General features: G+C 40.2%; 1 protein-coding gene across 2 annotated transcripts in view; it reads right to left on the bottom strand.

The window, feature by feature from the left end:
• The window catches only part of LZTR1 (leucine zipper like post translational regulator 1), a 39370-nt gene that overhangs the window by 19002 nt on the left and 1748 nt on the right, over positions 1 to 18620 (bottom strand). Inside the window, exons 6-10 of one of the 2 annotated variants that reach the window (XM_067310417.1) lie at positions 16589 to 16672; positions 14992 to 15049; positions 14259 to 14398; positions 12542 to 12743; positions 3157 to 3309 (exon numbers count right to left, since the gene is read on the bottom strand). In XM_067310417.1, the coding sequence (XP_067166518.1) occupies positions 3157 to 3309; positions 12542 to 12743; positions 14259 to 14398; positions 14992 to 15049; positions 16589 to 16672 (637 nt within the window). The remainder of the gene's footprint in view (positions 1 to 3156; positions 3310 to 12541; positions 12744 to 14258; positions 14399 to 14991; positions 15050 to 16588; positions 16673 to 18620) is intronic. The other variant, XM_067310418.1, reaches the window with a different exon arrangement.

Here is an 18620-nt window from a genome sequence, read left to right as displayed (position 1 = left end):
AAAAAAAAAAGAAAGGGTTACCTAAGCCCATCCACTGGCCCAAAGGCAGAACCACTAAACTTGACGTATCAATCATGTTCACGTCTGACAACAAAAATTTTCCAGAGACTCTTCCAGCACTTAACAATCCCTAATGTTAAAGCTATTTCTCATACTCAGGCTGAATCTTCCTTGCCGCAATTTCAGCTCATTACAGAATCACAGAATCGCTGAAGTTGGAAGGGACCTTTGGAGATCATCTAGTCCAACCCCCCTGCTCAAGCAGGGTCACCTAGAGCACATTGCACAGGACTGCATCCAGGCGGGTTTTGAATATCTCCAGAGAAGGAGACTCCATAACCTCTCTGGGCAACCTGTTCTAGTGCTCTGTCACCCTCACAGTGAAAAAGTATTTCCTCATGTTCAGATGGAATTGTCTGTGTTTCAGTTTGTGAAATTAATTCTTGTCCTATCCACTAGAAACATGGAAAAAAGATTCTTCTCCTCCTTTCTGCAGTAACTGTGTCTACCGAGCTCCCCCTCTAGTCTTCCCTTCACTAGACCAAGAGATCTCCATTTTTTTCAGCTTTTCATTGGGATCACGTTTGCTGATTGTTCGTTCTGCTTTCCTATGGCTTCTCCAGATGGTCCACACATTGGTATTCCATCCATCTGCCAAACTAAAGGATTTTACTAGTTGCCATTTATTAGAACTGCCTTAGAGAACAAGTCTGTCACTCAAATATATGGTTGGTGTCGCCCTGTTCACAACACTGTAAGCCAAGTTTACAGTTAGTAAGTGCTGCTTTCAGAGGAAGAAAGTCAGTTTAGCGAAAATGAGAAACTAAGCCTCCGTCTTGCAATATAACACAGTCAGCCTAGTTTCCTTCTTTTATATACACAGTCAAATCAACTGTTCCACAATCTGCCTGTGACATAAGAATGTGTCGGTTATCCTAATTTTACAGTTGGGAAAGAGGCTCAAAAAATTGTATTAATTTGCTAAGGTCATAAAGGAAGGCTATGGTAGACTGAGAACACATGTGGAGTCTCCAAGGTATCTTTCAGTTGCCTGTTTTGGGCAAAGTTTATTAAGCTTATTCTAATACTTTCAGGGCTTTCTGGCTTCCCTAAATCCGGCTGCTAGAACTGTGAACCTGATATGGAGAAGTGCAGATTCCTGCTTAAGGGCTGCCATGTATATTTTAATTACTTTATGCTATGAATCTGTCATGGTATTTTTTGGACAGTTTTATTTTGATGTCCTCTCTTCCTCTTTTCTCCAGGTATTTTACCATGTTAAATCACAAAGTCCTGCTGACAGTAAGATCAGTGTCCCTTTGCAGTTCCATGAAACTTCATTCAGACTTGGCCATGTTCTAATCTGCTAAAAGTCACCACCTTCTTTCTGCTGCTTACTGTTTTACTTGAAGCTAAAATCTTTCCAATATCACGCACGCTGGTCTGTCCTCTGATCGTTATCCATTAGTTCCCAGCTCATCACTGGCAAAGCTCCATGCTCTCCAGCTGCTCCTTCACACAGAGCTCAACCCCTTCTCCTAACCTTCCCTACCCGTCTTTCTGGTCACACGAGCTATCTCATCATGTTGCTAATCCCAGCGAGATCTCAGCTCTGCAACTGTGCACAAGCATCTAATTCCCTGTTTCCTACGCCACGCGTGTTTGTGCAGAGGCAGCTGAGATGAGCTTCCAGTTGTGCTGTTTGCACGAGGAGAGCGCAAGAACCTTTCCAATGGTGTTGTCCCCAGATGCTTCTTCACAGTCCCCCATGCCTTCACTTCTCTTCAGATTTTGACAACCTTCCCTCAATGTACCATAGTGTAAACCTTCCAGATAATAGGGCAAGAACTGCATTCAGTACTGTATTCTTGCAAAAAGCCTAACACCTTAGAGATAGGCCTGTGTTAGGTATGCTTACTGATAAAGGTACACTGGTATATCCACCGATAAAGTCCACCTGGTGGGATCACAACAGTTATCTAAAATCAGCACTGTCCAAACATAACTTTAGTCCCACAGGTGCAAAATCTGTGCAATCTGTGCAAAACTCTACTTTTGATTTGCAACAACTGTAATTTCAGTAAGGGTTTCCGCTGGCACATCTCCATCAGTCAGACTGTCATGTGTGAATCTGAAGGGTTATCATCCTTCTTCTTATTCAGAGTGCATATGAGACTGCTAGAAATCACAGGCTGTCCAAGATGCATTGCCAACTTGAATACATTTGCCAGCTCCAGACCCTGTATTTATCTCTCTCAATCAACACAATCTCCTTACTTTATTAGCAGTGCCTGACAAAACAAATTTTAGATTCAAGCCTGACAGCTTTCATGTTCCCGGTTGGCATCCCTCTCTGAGATATACTACCCCGTTTCATCTGTTGAAGTGTTTCGTCTATTTAAGGTTAATGAGATTTGCAATCGGAGGCTCCTTTCAAGCTGGAACCTTTGCTTTCAAAAGCAGATCTCATCAGTTACCTTTGCTTCCCGTTCAGAATCGCTCTCCACACTGTTGGCATGACCCCAATCATTATTTTCAAAATTCAAGTACTTCAGAAAGCAGCACACTCATTTTTTGGTGTTTCTTGCACTTAAAACTCTTTCCATTTACTCTCTAGACTGCACAAATTGAGTTTGTCCTGTGGTGCTAATACAGGTTCTGATTTGACTTACAAAGCTGCGTTTTGCTTCCCTCTGTGTTAGAGAGCCTAGTAATCACTCATGTAGCTGAGATTACAGCCCTGAGCATGACCTCTGGGGCTAATTCCCCACATTTTAAAATAATTGTGCAAATCCCTACATAAACTCATTTATTGCAATTTTGACCTGGCTAACTATAAATTCAGCTTAACATGAAGTCCTTAACAAATTAAGTTGAATCATCGTAAAACTGGAATTAAAGCAAATGAACAGTTTCCACCCAGGGGTCTACGCTATTTTCTATAAACAATTTAGAACTCATACGTGCAGAGTCAAGGCTTAAATGCTTCTTAGCTTGCAGTTTAAAGCAAAATGGCTCAAGACAAATTTCAAGGAGAGAAGAAAGGAGTGGAGAGGAGAAAGTATGTACAAGACTGGAATTTACTTTCTCCTCCTGGAATAGAATTTAATTTGCATTTTTAAAGTTTTTTTCACTTCCGTGTGTTACTTTATTTACCTCTGAGTCTGTTGTGGGTGGTTGTTTAACTGTTGTTATGCCGAAATCTAAACCAAATACATCCCGAGATTTTTTTAAACCACGTTCTTCTGAGGGCAAGGAAGGAGCTTCTTCTGGGGCAGATACTCTCTCAGCCACATCTGGATGGGACACCTGGTTACAAGATTTAAAAACAATAACGTATAAAAGTATAGGTGGGATGCAAGAGAGTGGACACTGAGCAGGAGTCCCTCTATGGCTGAAGCTCCAAAAGGTCATGCCCAAAACATTCAGAACCAGTCCAGAGAAAGCACCATAGTCTTGTTTAGAGCCTGTCACTGTGACTAAACAATTTAACAAATTAGTCATGCAGTTTTATTTTGCTTATTGCAATGGCAGATGTACACAGCAATTAAAATTTTAAGCATTAATTCCTTTTTGTCTGTTCTCGTCCTCCGATGGCTCTTCGTGACAAGCTGAGGGCTTTGTTTATTGCAATAGGAAAAATTCAGATTATCAACAAAGATAGCAAAGAGGCAATATCAACCAAATATTCCCATGGTTTGGGATAGATTTCCCGTTTTGGCTTGATCCAAAAGCAGAGCAGATGAATCATTGTGGAGAGACAACCTGTACCTTGTGTCAAAGCTGACAACCACATCTGGAAGACTGCCAAATGCAACCGTTTTCTACGGACAATACCAGCCCCAGGTTACACGTTACACCACTGCATGATGAGAGGCAACTGGCCTCGAGCTAACACAGCTAGCTGCCCCTCCAGAGACCATTCTGAGGGCCAGCTGAAAGCATGGTTTGGACTACCAATGGTCCAAACACAACTCTTTCATACTTCTGCCAGGAGATCTGGTCCAAGGAGGCAAAAACGTAACTCTCTGATTCTCTTTTCATTTCTCTTCTAAACATTCTTGGAAGGAGAGTTGTTCTCTTGGCTGTGAAGATTTTATTAGCTATACTGTTAGTGCAGGCTGTGGCTATTTGTGTTGTTTCCAGTGTTTTTCTTGCAACTCTGTTCATTTTTCAAAGCATTTCTAACATGCTTTCAGTCTCTTTCAGGATGAAGTTCCAACACCGTGCAATATTAGGAGACAGCTAAAATCAAATCCACTCTAGCTAAGTATTTCAGGGTTTGTCTTTCTCCTTCTCTCAGCTCTCAGAAGACTTCTTACACAATAAATTACTATTGTGTAGTTTTTAACTGCCCTCACCCCCACATATGAATGAGCATGTAATTAAGGAAGCTGATCATTGCACTAAACTCCAAAGCCAGCAAGCATGCATCCAGATCTCTTCCATGGTCTAGGAACACTGATGAGCCTCTCTATCCTCCAATATTGCTAAAGACTCTAGCCACCATGAAATAAAAAGGCCTAAGGCCATCAACAAACAAATCTGATGAACAAACAGAAACTAAAATGATTTAAAAAAAAAAATCCATTTTCCTCTGAAACTGGAAAAAAACTAGAAGCTCCAACAGGTCCAAATGAGATTTCACTACTGGCAGCTGATTTTACTCATGAGATACTTCTACACTATCATACCAGGCAACAGCATAACGTTCTAAGACAGATGGGCAGACAGAGCTTGGGATATTCATTAAGTTCAAGGATTAAAAATATTTTCACATGCTGGGTATAGAAAAATCTGCATGGTTGAGAAACAAAAATGGAACAGAATCATTTTATAGTGACCTTCAACATATTAGAGTTCTGCAAATTTAAAAAGAAGCACAGTGCAAATCCTGAAGCCCTTGATTATGCCTTTCCTTAGATAATTACTCTTTTCAGAATAAGGCAATGGACTCATCTATCATAGATAATGATGACTCCTGGATCTGAGTACCTGAAGCAAACAAAGTGCTCTTGATAATCCAGGAAGCACCTAGTATTTTTAAAAATCTGGCATGATGTTAGTCTATGAACACAACTTGGGCGAAGGCTTCTTCCACCTTTAAAGAAGGAGGATCCAGCAAACTATAGGACAGTCAGCTTCACCTCAGTCCCTGAAAGGTTATGGAGTAAATCCTCCCGGAAGCTATTTTCACCACATGAAGGAGAAGGTGATTGAGAATAGCCACCATGGATTTACCAGGACAAATTACAGAATCACAGAATGGTTGAGGTTGGAAGGGACCTTTGGAGATCATCTAGTCCAACCCCCCTGCTCAAGCAGGGTCACGTAGAGCACATTGTACAGGATTGCATCCAGGCAGGTTTTAAATATCTCCAGAGAAGGAGACTCCACAACCTCTCTGGGCAACCTGTTCCAGTGCTCTGTCACCCTCACAGTGAAGAAGTTTTTCCTCATGTTCAGATGGAACTGCCTGTGTTTCAGTTTGTGCCCATTGCCTCGCGTCCTGTCGCTGGGCACCACTGAAAAGAGACTGGCTCCATCCTCTTGACACCCTCCCTTAAGATACTTGTACACGTTAATAAGATCCCCTCTCAGCCTTCTCTTCTCTAGGCTAAACAGGCCCAGCTCTCTCAGTCTTTCCTCATAAGAGAGATGCTCCAGTCCCCTCATCATCTTTGTAGCCCTTCGCTGGACTTGCTCTAGTAGTGCCACATCCCTCTTGTACTGGGGAGCCCAGAACTGGACGCATTACTCCAGACGTGGCCTCACCAGGGCTGAGGAGAGGGGGAGGATCACCTCCCTCGACCTGCTGGCAACACTCTTCCTGATGCACCCCAGGATACCACTGGCCTTCTTGGCCACAAGGGCACATTGCTGCCTCATAGATAACTTGGTGTCCACCAGCACTCCCAGGTCCTTCTCAGCAGAGCTGCTTTCAAGCAGGTCAGCCCCCAGCCTGTATTGGTGCATGGGGTTATTCCTCCCTAGGTGCAGGACCCTGCACTTGCTTTTGTTGAACTTCATGAGGTTCCTCTCCGCCCAACTCACCAGCCTGTCCAGGTCTCTCTGAATGGCAGCACAGCCCTCTGGTGTATTGGCCACTCCTCCCAGTTTTGTATCATCAGCAAACTTGCTGAGGGTGCACTCTGTCCCTTCACCCAGGTCACTGATGAGCAAGTGAACAATATTGGATCCAGTACTGACTCCTGGGGGACACTGCTAACTACTGGCCTCCAACTAGACTCTGCACCGCTGATCACAACCCTCTGAGCTCTGCCATTCAGCCAGTTGAATTTGAATTGTTCCTGACTAACCTGATTGCCTTCTACAAAATGATGACCAGCTTCATGGATAGAGGAAAACATTGCATTCTCAGCAAGTTTGCGGTCAATATCAAATTGTTTGGAGCAGCTGAAATGCTGGAGGCTGCTACTCAGAGGGACCTACATAGGCTGGAAAAATGGGCTGACAGGCACCTCACGAAATTCAATCAAGGCAAATGCAAAGTCTTGCCCATGGGAGAGAATAACTCCTTGCAATGATACAAGCAGGGGACTAGCTTTCTAGAAAGCAGCTTTGCAGAAGAGCTGGCAGTCCTAGTGAACAACAAGCTGAACAGAAATCAGCAGTGTTCTCCTGCAGTAACAAAGACCAACAGCATCCTGGCCTGTATCAGCACGAGCATAGCCAGCAGGTCAAGAGAAGTAATTTTCCCCCCTCAATTTGGCACCATGTCTGCAGTACTGTGCCCTGTGCTGGGCTCCCCAGTACAAGAAAGGCATTGGGAAATTCCAACTAGATATAAAGGAAAAATGTCTTAGAACAGAACTAACAAAATCTATCACCTATCCAGGTATCTATCATAGATACCTGGAGAGTACCTTATTAGAGGTCATTTCCATTCCTACCACTTCCACTGGTAGAAACTTCTCAAAACTTCTCATGAAACCTCCAACACTGCACTATTGTTAGAAAGTCAGAAATATTTTGGCTGCAGCATATTTATTGAGCTCATCATAATGACATTGCCAACATGGATTCGTCACTGAACTTCGAAACAGTTTAAAACATAGGACATTCTCAATAAATCTCATTTCATACGAAGACGTTAACAGAAAAGCTATTTTCATGGATTGTGGCAGAAAATAAAAAGTTCAACACCATGATGAAGAAAGCTACAACACAGGATAAATCACCAGATACAAAAGCAAAGTTATAAATACGAGATTTTGCAGTTCTGGTTGTGGTAAGTAACAGGGGATGGGAAGGGGGCATGACTTGATCTTTTCCTCAGTGTAAAGTGGAATATTTTCTTCCTTTTGACATTCACTAGAGAATGCAGCATGGAAACAGAGAGTTATCACTGCAAAGGTCAGGATCCAAGAAAAACTAAATTATTTAAAGACTGCTATAATAGCAGTAAACTCTTTTCCTCTAAAATCATTTTAATATAACCATTGCAAAATTTAAAAGTAGTATTAACATATAAATCATCAGAGAGGATTAGGTACGGTTTAAAGAACAAGTATTTTCAAATCCATTGAACATATTTCAGAGGATCATACACTGCAGTCTAACAACAGATTGTAAAATCAAATGAATGACTATTTGCTTCTTTTTAGCACTGTCATGTGCATTCAAAGATTAAATTACCATAAGAGTATTTTTGGGATCTTAATCTGACTTCCTGACTAAAACAACCTTCAAGACTTCTTTGAATTAGTACTGACATGGAGCTTTTCTTTTAGGAAAACTTTCTGTCTTAGAAAACATCAAATCCTGCTTTAGAAGTAGTGGAGAATCTACCAAGAAACTCTGATAAAATGTTCCAATGCATCATTACCCTCATTCTTTAATATCTGTAGACCTTTATATACTTTTTTTACTTTAGTCTCAATATATCTAGGCTCAACTTTCAGCCACCAGATCTTGCCTTATCTTTTACCAGTTGATTAAAAAGCCTCTGCTCCCCAGGTAGGTTTTTCTAAACAGTGAAGAATTAATTTCCCAAACCTTCCTTTAAGAGACTGAGCTTTACGACTGTTTCACTATGTTTTCCAGTCTTTGACCATCTTCAGATTTCTTCTCTGAGTAACCTCCTTGATTTGTGGACACAAGACGGTAAGATATTACACTGGAAGATTTAGCTATGAGCACAGGGATAATGTATTTATGTTACTAAACGCTACTATGCTACGTCAACTGGTAGAGCCAAGAATATCATTAGCACTTCCAGTCATTTTACATCCCAGGGAGCTTGTCATCAAATACCCACAATGACTAAAGTTTTTATAAGTCATCGTTTCCAAAGATACTGTAAGGGAAACTATTAAGTATAGCCCACATTTCCTGTTCTTAGATTTATTACTTTACATATATACTGAAATATGTATTGTTTGTCTGTGCCCACCTTAATAAGAAATCCAGATTGCGCCTAGTGGTCTGTTCTTTTAATAAATTATTGGCAAATGCCAGACAAGTAATGAATATTTGGGGAAAGCTGTGATTTTCTGTTTTCTTTCAAGGTCATTGACAGAAGTTTTAAATAGTGCAGCAATAAGAACTGGTCCCTGAAGGACCTAAGCAGAATTGCACGCTGACTAACTATTCCTCACTCAAAACCATATTTCATTTCTTTCAATTATCCAAGTTTATATCTGCTTGATGTTCATACTATACTGTTCTAGCTTCTTATTGGTAAATGCCCTACCCAAACATATTTCTTCCGCTTATCATCCAGGTAAGCCTTGATTTTTCTTTTCTCTGCAAGAATTCTGTAAAAGCATGTAATGAAAATCATTCAGAAAGAATACGGAGGAAGAGCTGAGAAACAGAAGTCAAGGTGTGTGATGATCTTAACTATATTTACTCTGATTAACCAGATTTTTATAAATCTTATCCTTTTCAAAATGTCTGTCTCCAATTTATCGAGCATGAACTAGAAAAAGTCACCTACGCAAAGATCCAAAATATATATACATATATATATATATATATAAAAATTACTTTCTGAAAAGGCTGCAAGTCTGAATACCACATATTCTTTGATTATATAAAAAAAAACAGTTTTCTCTTTGGACTGTGAAATGCTAAATCTTATCTCTACTAGCAGAAGATGATACCCTGGGAATTAAACTCGTGGCATCCAAAGGTAATGAGATCTTGTCAGGGGCCTCACTGCAGGAATTGAGGTTTTTGGTTTTGTTTTGTTTTTTTTTTACATAATACCATGACTCTTTTGCCTGAAGATACTTCAACGGGTGTAACTGATCTCTTCATAAGGAAACTGTAGCCGACCCATCCACAATAGGTTGACTAAATCCTTTTAATCCTTCTTAGCTGCCCTCAAACCATGTCACTATAATCCATCTGAAGAGGAATCCTAGAACTGTGCTTCAAAGTAAGCCCCAAAAGGTTACCACCACCGTATCCACCCTGTTTTTACAGGGGAGGAGCACGAGTGCCGTATCTGTGTCTGCTGGGAGGCAATCGTGCAAGATGGGGCATTTTGCCTCTTATTGCTTACTGATGTGTTGTGCTCTTCCAACCCTCTTCAGAAAGCCCAGGGTATTTTGAGTTCAGTAGGAAATCTCAAGGCCAATAAAGAAATAAGAAAATGTTTTTTTTTTTTTTTAATCCTTTGATAACGCTGTACAAAGGGAGTCCGGCACCTCAGGACGCTTGGCAGCATTATACGGACACACACGGAGTCAGACCTGATATGCCTCTAAGTGCCTTAGAAAAGCAGAAACTCCGGCTGTGAGATCATCTAACACAGAAGGGATGGAGAACAGGTCTGGGCACTCTGTCCAATACCTATGCACATACACTACAGTAACAAGAAAAAGGCATCGGTAACTAAGGATTGCAACTGTGCAGTTAGGAAAGCACGTCTTGCCACTTTGGAGACATCCTAAAAGCATAAAGAAAGGCTTCCTGGCGTATTTTTGCAGTACTGATCTGTTTTCATTTTAGTTCCTCCTCTTCCTATTTTTAAGCCAATCCTCTACGCCACAGCAAAGAACTATCAACAATTTTGAGAGACCTGCACAGGGAAATAGAAAAGGTCCGTTGCCATATTTGTTTCCAGTTTTTGCTCTACTCCTTTACCCAAAATGCAGATAACACAACACTGTCTCAATACACCTGCAGCAAATGATGCTTGATTGCTGCCCATCCTCCCATGGTTACACCTGGTCAAGACTTGCTTCAACATCCTTCTTGGAACTAAGGAAACGCATCACATGAACATACAGGAGAGGTGAAATTCACTTTTTTCTGTAAAAGTTAACCTGTTTACGTGTTTGTTCTAACTGCCGCTCTGACAAGCAAAGTTGCAATACAGCATTTCTGCAGCAAGGAACATATAACAGGAAAATCCAAGGAGAACATCTGCCATACAATCCATTCATTAGAAGAAATCATCAACTCAAAATCCAAGACAGAGCATCCTACTGCACACTAAAAGTGATCACCATCACTTCAAGTATAAACATAATACTTCAAGTGTTGAGATAACATTGCACTCATGGTGTTCTACTTTGTCTCCTCTTAACGGGAATCATTTTGTTTATAAGTATGGATAAGAAAGAAAATTTGTGCGAGTTCAAAGAGGGTGCTGGGAATAATATGGTACTAGAGATTCACTGCCACTGTTAAAAGTCTTTACCAAAAGCCCACGGGAACTTCAGGAAAACAATTCTGAGATGTGATCTACTTATCACTCCCGAATTAAAACTTCTTCAGAATGTCAAAAGTCTCTCAGGTCTTGCAGTTAATCTGTCTTTTAAGAAAATTTACAACCACATGTTTCAGCAGTGCTTCAATCTCACATTGCCTTTTTACAAAATTAAGTCTCTAGATGCCATAGCTGTGGGAGAAACTTCAATATATAACACATGCAACTAACAGCCAGATACCTGCCTGGCACTGCAGACAGCTCAAGAAAATATGAAGTGCCATATTCATTTTAGCAGGGGCTAAAATGGATGATAATGCTGTTTTACAACACTGTCAACAGTTTTGCTCCTGGAAGTGATGAGCACTGTATCATGAGGAACAAAAATCTGAGGAAGCCTTAAATGTCAAACAGTAAAACTGGTAGGCACAGAACTGGGTTTATACACCTGAAGATGACCGTACCTTTAAAAAGGGGGGAATGTTGTTTTATTAATTTCACGTGAAAATATATCAACTTTGTCAAATATAAAATAGGCTACCTTGAAATACTTTGGTCAAATAATTTTCTAAAACCTGGCCCACACGCATTGTTATTGTAAGAGCTGTGTGTAATGGTACTTTCCTATTCATCAAATGCTGAATTATGTACCTTTGCGGACGAACTAAAATACAGTGCAACAGTCAAAGACGTGAACACCTCAGTCACGCAACTTCTGGTAAAATTAATAAGTGTGCATTTTCATCCTTATTCATGTAATATCTATCTCTAAAGTATAACCTTAAGCTCTGCAGTTCTCTGTACAGCACACCGATATCAAGTATTTCTTCCCCTTACATCAGCGAATGCAAACTCTCTATACCTAGTATTAAACCAATTGAAGTATTTTAACATGGCTTAAGGCAAAACCTATTAAAACGAACAAATATAGTCACTGCAATCATTCTAAATTCAGGAAATACACATTTAAATACAAGCTTTGAGAAACCTACTCTTTTTTTTGCGTTCTGAATGAAATGAAATGATCGGAGGCCATGGAAACCACATCTACAAATACCATGCAAACCCTTAGCACTTCAACTTTGCAAAGCCCGGTTATCCCAGAGATGCTTATTTATCAGTGTGCTAGGCAAAAAAAATTCACATTACCACATAATTGCTGCATTGCAATGAGCAGCCCAAAAGGGACGTATTAACAAGTTCTTAATTATTGTATTTCCTCATTTTGGATGTTTACTTGGTCATCAATAGCCTACTACCTTTTTCTGCTCCTGTTAAAAGCATAAGGTTTTTGACTGTTATTTTATATGTTTTATTAACTCAAATACTTTCCAAAAAAGCCATTTCTGAGCTTCCCTATTATCCCCAATTTTACAATCATACCTTTATACGTGAACACTTTACACTTGACCTAAAAGGGAAATGCTATTCTGCATAATTACAGAATTGAAGATTTTACAGGAACACAGGAATTATTGCAGTGAGAACAACCAATACCTTGTCCAGTCTGGAATTCTGCTTCAAGAGAATCACACAGACAACCACACAGCAGCTGGTCCACACGGTGAGTTTATTCCTAATCTTTGGCAGATAATGGTTGACTCAAGACTTGAATTACAAGTGTTTTATGAGACTTCTAAACAGCACTAAGGAAAGTTTTTAATGTGTCAGCACTGACTAACTTTTAAAGAATGTTGCCCACACTATTTCAATTGTTTAACCATTAGTGGGAAGAAGCTATTATTGTTTAAATAAAATTCGCTGTCTCTGTCCATAACATGTCCATAGTATGGCAACAAGAGATGGATCAAAAAAGAGAGAGTGTAAACGGAAAAAAACAAATGCTGAACTTTTTACCTCACTGTCCGGACTGGGTTGGATAACTTCCCACGTCTGCGAGTCCACATCATAGCAGTGAAGTTCATTAGGCAGCGTGTTATCTGCTGCGCCACCAAACACGTAGAGGTGCCGATCAAATGCCACCATCGTGTGGCCGTATCTTCGCTGTGGAGGAGGAGGGGAGCCGCGAAGTAAGTGCTCAGTAGGAATTCGTGTCCAGCTGAGACGTAAGACATGAAACAGAGTATAACTTTTACAATTCTGTTCTGCAAAGTGAATTTTCTAACTCTCTCTCAGATTATAAGGAAGAGGAGCCTGTTACAGTAGTTATTGAGTCTATATGACTGCAGACAACCACTAATCCTTCAAATTTCTGAGACCTACATCAACTCCATGCTGTCAAACTTCTAACTGAAAATGCTATAAAGGCAACATGGTTCCACTAACTAGTTATGTTATATCACCATATATTTTAACAGCTAACCGTTCTAATCAAATGGCAACAGTCTGATAAGGTCTCACATTTTGATAAGGTATCACGTAGTTTAAGATTAAGACTCTTACACTATTTCAACCAAGGGTTTGCAGCAGTTAGCTTTTGTTTCAGTTGTGGTTCAGCTTCAACCATGACCAAAACTGTGCCTGGTCAACCATGAGGCTGGTACCAGAGAAACCAGGTTTCCAGAAGAGACTAGCGCATCTGTATTCCCACTAGTGGGCCTTTCTCTTACCAGAGGTACACATTTTCAGAGCAACAGTTACCACCCTGAGCAACAGTTACACCAAGCGTCTCGAACTGAATATCTGAACTGAATGAAGCAGGAAAATCAAACGATCACAAATCAGTGTTGAAAATCTGGACTGCCGCTTGGTATTCCTCAGTTGGGATGTAATTTATGATCATCTCATCTCTGCAACTCCGGCATTTTAAAGTCGCTTTTCATCCAACCACATCCAAATTTTTACTATTATATTTCATCACTACCAAACTATTTTTCTTTTCTTCTTTTTTTTAAGACTAGGAGCTAAAAAATTAAAACCTACTATAAAATATTGGAATTTCTCATCTGAAAGTTTATGCATAAGACACAGAATCAGCCACCCACCCATTCAGGATTGGCCATAGAGTAGTTTTGTCCTCAAGAAGTAGTACTATCACCAAGTTACTCCTTTTAACTATTCAGCATGAAGCACCTAACAGTTCCACTAAAGACACTACCAGGAATTAAATGAGAAAATCATGAGCTATAGCAATGCATTAGTTGTGCATGTCAGATATGTAATAGGATTTCTGAATAGATAATGTACCCTTTCCCCAAGTGGGATGCTTCAAAATTATATCTGAAATCAGCCAGTTTACATAATTTTAAAAGATACTGTGCATTCTACAGTTCCTAATGATTTCAATATGAACCTCTCGAAAATTGTTTTTAATCAAGTATGTAAACAATGACTTTCAGTAACATAACATTTGGCATCCAGTTCTGATCAATCATTATTACTTAAAGTGAATCTACAGAACTTTCTGTACTTCTGTTAAAAAACAGCGAAAACACCTGGCAAACTACAAAGTCTCATTAAAATAGTTCTTTTACCTTATTTCAACTGGAAACAATCTACCTTTCTTATTCGTGAGATACAGTATTCTTCCTCAATACTTTTAAGTACATGCATTTCTCAACTCAAATAGTCAAGGATTATGTGGATATTGTGTGACTTAATTGTCTACACTTACATTTTTTCCTTGAACTCAAACTGAAAGAGATTATTGGTAATCTTTGCTCCGCTCTGGCCAGAGAAAACAAACATCTTGTCTTTGCAAACAGCCACAGGAAAATTACAGCACGAAGGAGGGATCTCACCACTTTGCTCAATCTGAAAGATAATAAAGTTCAAAACGAACAAAGTATTTTCGTAGTGCAAAGCCATGCATGTTGAAATATGCTGTAGACCAGGCAATACATCACCAGATAAAGACAGACCAATAGCAGCAATGTTTCCAGACAACCAAGACACCATAAATCTGGCTAAAGTCAATTAACTAATGCTGTGCCTACGCATCTGCACAAACTAATTTTACCAAGGGAAAAGAAAGGTTAGAAGGCCATACTTTTAAAACCCCTGCCACTGTAAGGATCAGGACTCTGATCTCGATAGCTGGTGAGCAAAGCTTCCAGTTTACGGCAGTGATTGAAGTGGGAAATGCAGTCCTTTTTTATAAGCGGCATAAAAAAAGTCCACTACTGGCAGACTGGGTCCTGCTCACAGATTCAGAAGTAAAAATCACACTTTCATACACACCTCATTTTCCAAACAAACAAAAATCAAATTTGAACGCTGTTTCTTTTCGCATGTGTGACATATGTAATGAAGAGAGAAAAATATGATTTAACATAGTAAATTTTAAATAAATGTATATGAAAACCAAAAGAGGAAATTCTGTGTTACTTCACCTTAAAGCTTCTTACCTCTTCCCAACAGGTTAACTCTCTGTCCTGTAGGCCAATTGTCCACATGTCGTTTAACCTAAATTATAACAAAAAATACCTGATTTGAAACTGTTTATTGGTGGTTATTTTTAGCTTATGGAGTTGAAAGGACAGAACTTGTATTTCATCAGCATTCCTCCTCCTGCACCAGAAGAATCTCCTATTTCTCCTAGCAGAGAAACCTACTGGAATATTTTTGTCCTATACCTAAAGTTTATACCACCATCTATCACCTCCTGTAAACCTCCTTCCTTTGCATTAGTTTTGTACTATGGTTAACAACTACACACAGCAACTCTGCCAGGAGCTTAAGGATTTGAGATACTTAATCTTGGAGAATTTAACAGAAATTCCCCTTTTTATCCTGCTTTCTTCTGCCCATTCCTGGTAAGCCCTGATATTGAGCACAGTAATTAGTTATGTGGCAGAATCCTGCCTCAAATACATAAAAGGATGAAACGGGTAACCTAACACTTCACTGACTACTACATATGACGATGCTCTTTCCAGTACAAGTTACTCGCAGACAATTACAAATAATTCTTTTGTTGAAATTTGCCTGGAGGCTTCTCTTCCTCAAAAATATATTTTTAACACAATCATGGTAAAATAGATAGCTCCTCTCACCCAATCCCTCCTTGCAGCTAGCCAAGGTCCTTGGGGAATTCCTTAAGCTGGAACTAAGCAACTCCACAGAATCATGCATCTTTCTCAAACTCCTCTTCTAGAAATAAAGAGAAGATCCCCTATGCTTTTTCCATATGCATAGGGAAATGTCCACAAAAAATTCCACAGTTAACTGCGGCTCTCCTGGAGACTGTGAGGAGCTGGCATCTTTTTTCCATCAGAAGAAAAGGCAGCCCAGTAAGTTGACACACCTCCTAGTTCGTGCTGATTTCTATATGCTGTGATGATGAAAATACTGTGCACGACCTTAAGAAACTTCTCATCTTCACCAAGACAGGAAAAAAATAAATAAATGTGTGTTCAGACCTGATTCTTCCCCAAGGGACTGACAGCGAATGTGAAGAACTTGCTATCTGAAACCAAGCACCAGAACTCTTCCTAACTACTCAGCACTACTCATTTCCAGGCTTTTCTCATCCAAAATCTTATCTGCCTTAGAAGCAAACAATCCTGTCACTTCAGTACAATATCCCACATATTTTCAGAGGAAAAGCTGGCATATTGTTTTCAGTTCCATCATATGACTTCACAGAAAATCCCTGCTTTTTTCCTGTAAGTTTTCAGCAACATCAGAAGGCCTGTGGCCTTTTGAGAAAGGCTCACTTGCCACATCCAAAGATCACTTAGCGTCCTTGCAACCAAGCAGGTTATCAATTTATACATCCACAGACATTCTGAGCCAACAGCTTTTTACTTTTTAAATGCATACTTATTTGAACATGAACTGGCAAATTGCAAATGTCTATAATGCTCATCAATAGGCTGGGCTTTACAAAGCTCTAGTTATGTGTTTAAAACACGTGGCATAGGAAAACATTCTACAGAGATGAAAAGTGAGTGACTGGGATGTTACAAAAAGGAGCAAGGAGAGATCGATGCCGTTACCTACCGTGCATTGCCATCGTATCCCGCAAAGATCCACAGCTTGTCGCTATACACCGTTGCGCCATGAGCTGACCTCGCAACTGGCAACCTGCAATTGCGGAGGTTTAAAAACAAAAAAAATCTGAACCGACCTGCAAAGGTGCTGTAAGAAGGATCTGAATGATAGCCAAAATACGCATTTCACAAGAATAAAAGCCCCCTGCGTGAAATGCCTTCAAGCTAGGAATTTGCTTCTGTTATACACCCTCAAAACACAAAATGAGCTTCTGAAGCCCTTATCCAGGGCTGTAGAACTCTACACTCTGTTTCCTTCATTAGAAAAAAAAATCTCAATACATACAGAAAAAAATAAAAAAGAAAACCCAATGAATTCCTTGCCAATCTCCAAATATTCTCAAGTATTTTATGGAAGCTGGCTAAACAGTAGAGGACGATAGCACTTTCATTATGGCTAAGTGGCAATTTACATGTGTTAAAAAGTCATTCGTGAGATACGGTGCCCACAATAAAAGATCAGCCCTACGATTTCTTCTCCCTAATTTTTGTTGTTTTTACCAAATCAGTCAAGAGGTGCTGTACAAAACTGTCATGCCACAAGTCCAGGAGATATAATGTTAGCTTGTTTGAGAAGGCAGTGGTCATTTTTGCAGTACGCAGACCCGCAGCTGGGGGGAAAGACAAAGGCCCCTTGAATTCTTAAACACTCTTATTGATTCTTTACACTTCCATCAGTAAAATATGAATAATGATTATTCTCGGAAATGTCTTGAGTTGCTAAAAGAACCAGAAAAACAAATTACTGATATGATCTATGTTCTAAAACGCAACAGATGTATTTGGTGGTGAACAACAGTAACTCAAGAATGGAGTGTGTCTTCTCTCTTCATCCCTTTCTACAAATTTCAGTAATAAACGTTCCCTTCCCTCTTCCCACTAAAACTAGCATTTCAGAGGCTTAAAATATGTAATAAACTGCTTTCTGCCTTGCAGTCCTATTCCTGCATTCACCCATCACAAGTGGCAGCTTATCAGAGAAATACAAGTTACCCTTAACGCACCGGGCTGCGCACCTGCATCCTCAAACACAAACCTAACCCAGCCTACCCCGCTCTCATTCGGTTAGTTCGGAGGTGGGCTGAGATTCCCCTCCAGGAAGGCGTCTTCCAATGCCAGCTCCCGGGAGACAGTGCCAGAGAATAATAGCACAGCCAGATCCATATTCGTGCTACCAGGCAAAGAGGATCATTCCCCAAACGACAAGACTCAGTCAATCAGACGAAGGGCAGTGGACAGGGATCCTCTCCATTCCCACTCCTTTCTTTCTTTTATCCAGTCCGTCTAGTCCACCTCGCAGCGCCCTACAGCCTCACAACAAGTATTTGCTATGTTGGTTTTGCTTCAGATAAACCTAGAGTGTGTTCAAAAGCTGACCCTACATTTAGATCATACATGCAGCATCAGAAGGAAAAACTTCCCTGCCAGAGATGCTGACCGTAAGAGCACACCAGCATTTTACTCATTTTTGCCAACAGCGAAGGCTTGACAGGCTGCTAAACACGGCTCAGCTTTGCTGACCGTTGCTCATCTGCTGGAGCCACGCACATCACAGAATTACTGACTGGACAAACAAGGCATAAACTAGAGGTTTTGAGCTTTAAACACAGATTTATCAGTACAACTTTTTTTGAACACTGTTTTCACTATTGCTTCCTCAAAGGCACAAAATGTGCCACATGCTTGTGGGGTAAATATTGAATAGCCGGATCAAAATCAGTCATGATTAACATCCTTAAACGAGCACAAAGTCAGCGTTAAGAAATACTGCGTTAACGTCTTTGCTTTTTCCTTGGAAGGCTGTGTATCAGGAACTCAACTGATCCAAATGTTTATCACTAACTCATTCACGTGCCTCTGAATACATGTGAACACACATCACCTTAAGGCACTTCAACTAAGCACGTGCACTTCTCAGAGCACTCCAAAAAAGTCAGACTTTAATCAGAGAGGAATTTGCAGATTGAAATACAAATAAGCTT

The sequence above is a fragment of the Apteryx mantelli genome, chromosome 25 (genome assembly GCF_036417845.1).
Source record: "Apteryx mantelli isolate bAptMan1 chromosome 25, bAptMan1.hap1, whole genome shotgun sequence".
NCBI lineage: Eukaryota > Metazoa > Chordata > Aves > Apterygiformes > Apterygidae > Apteryx > Apteryx mantelli.
This window is presented reverse-complemented; position numbering and strand designations above follow the sequence as displayed.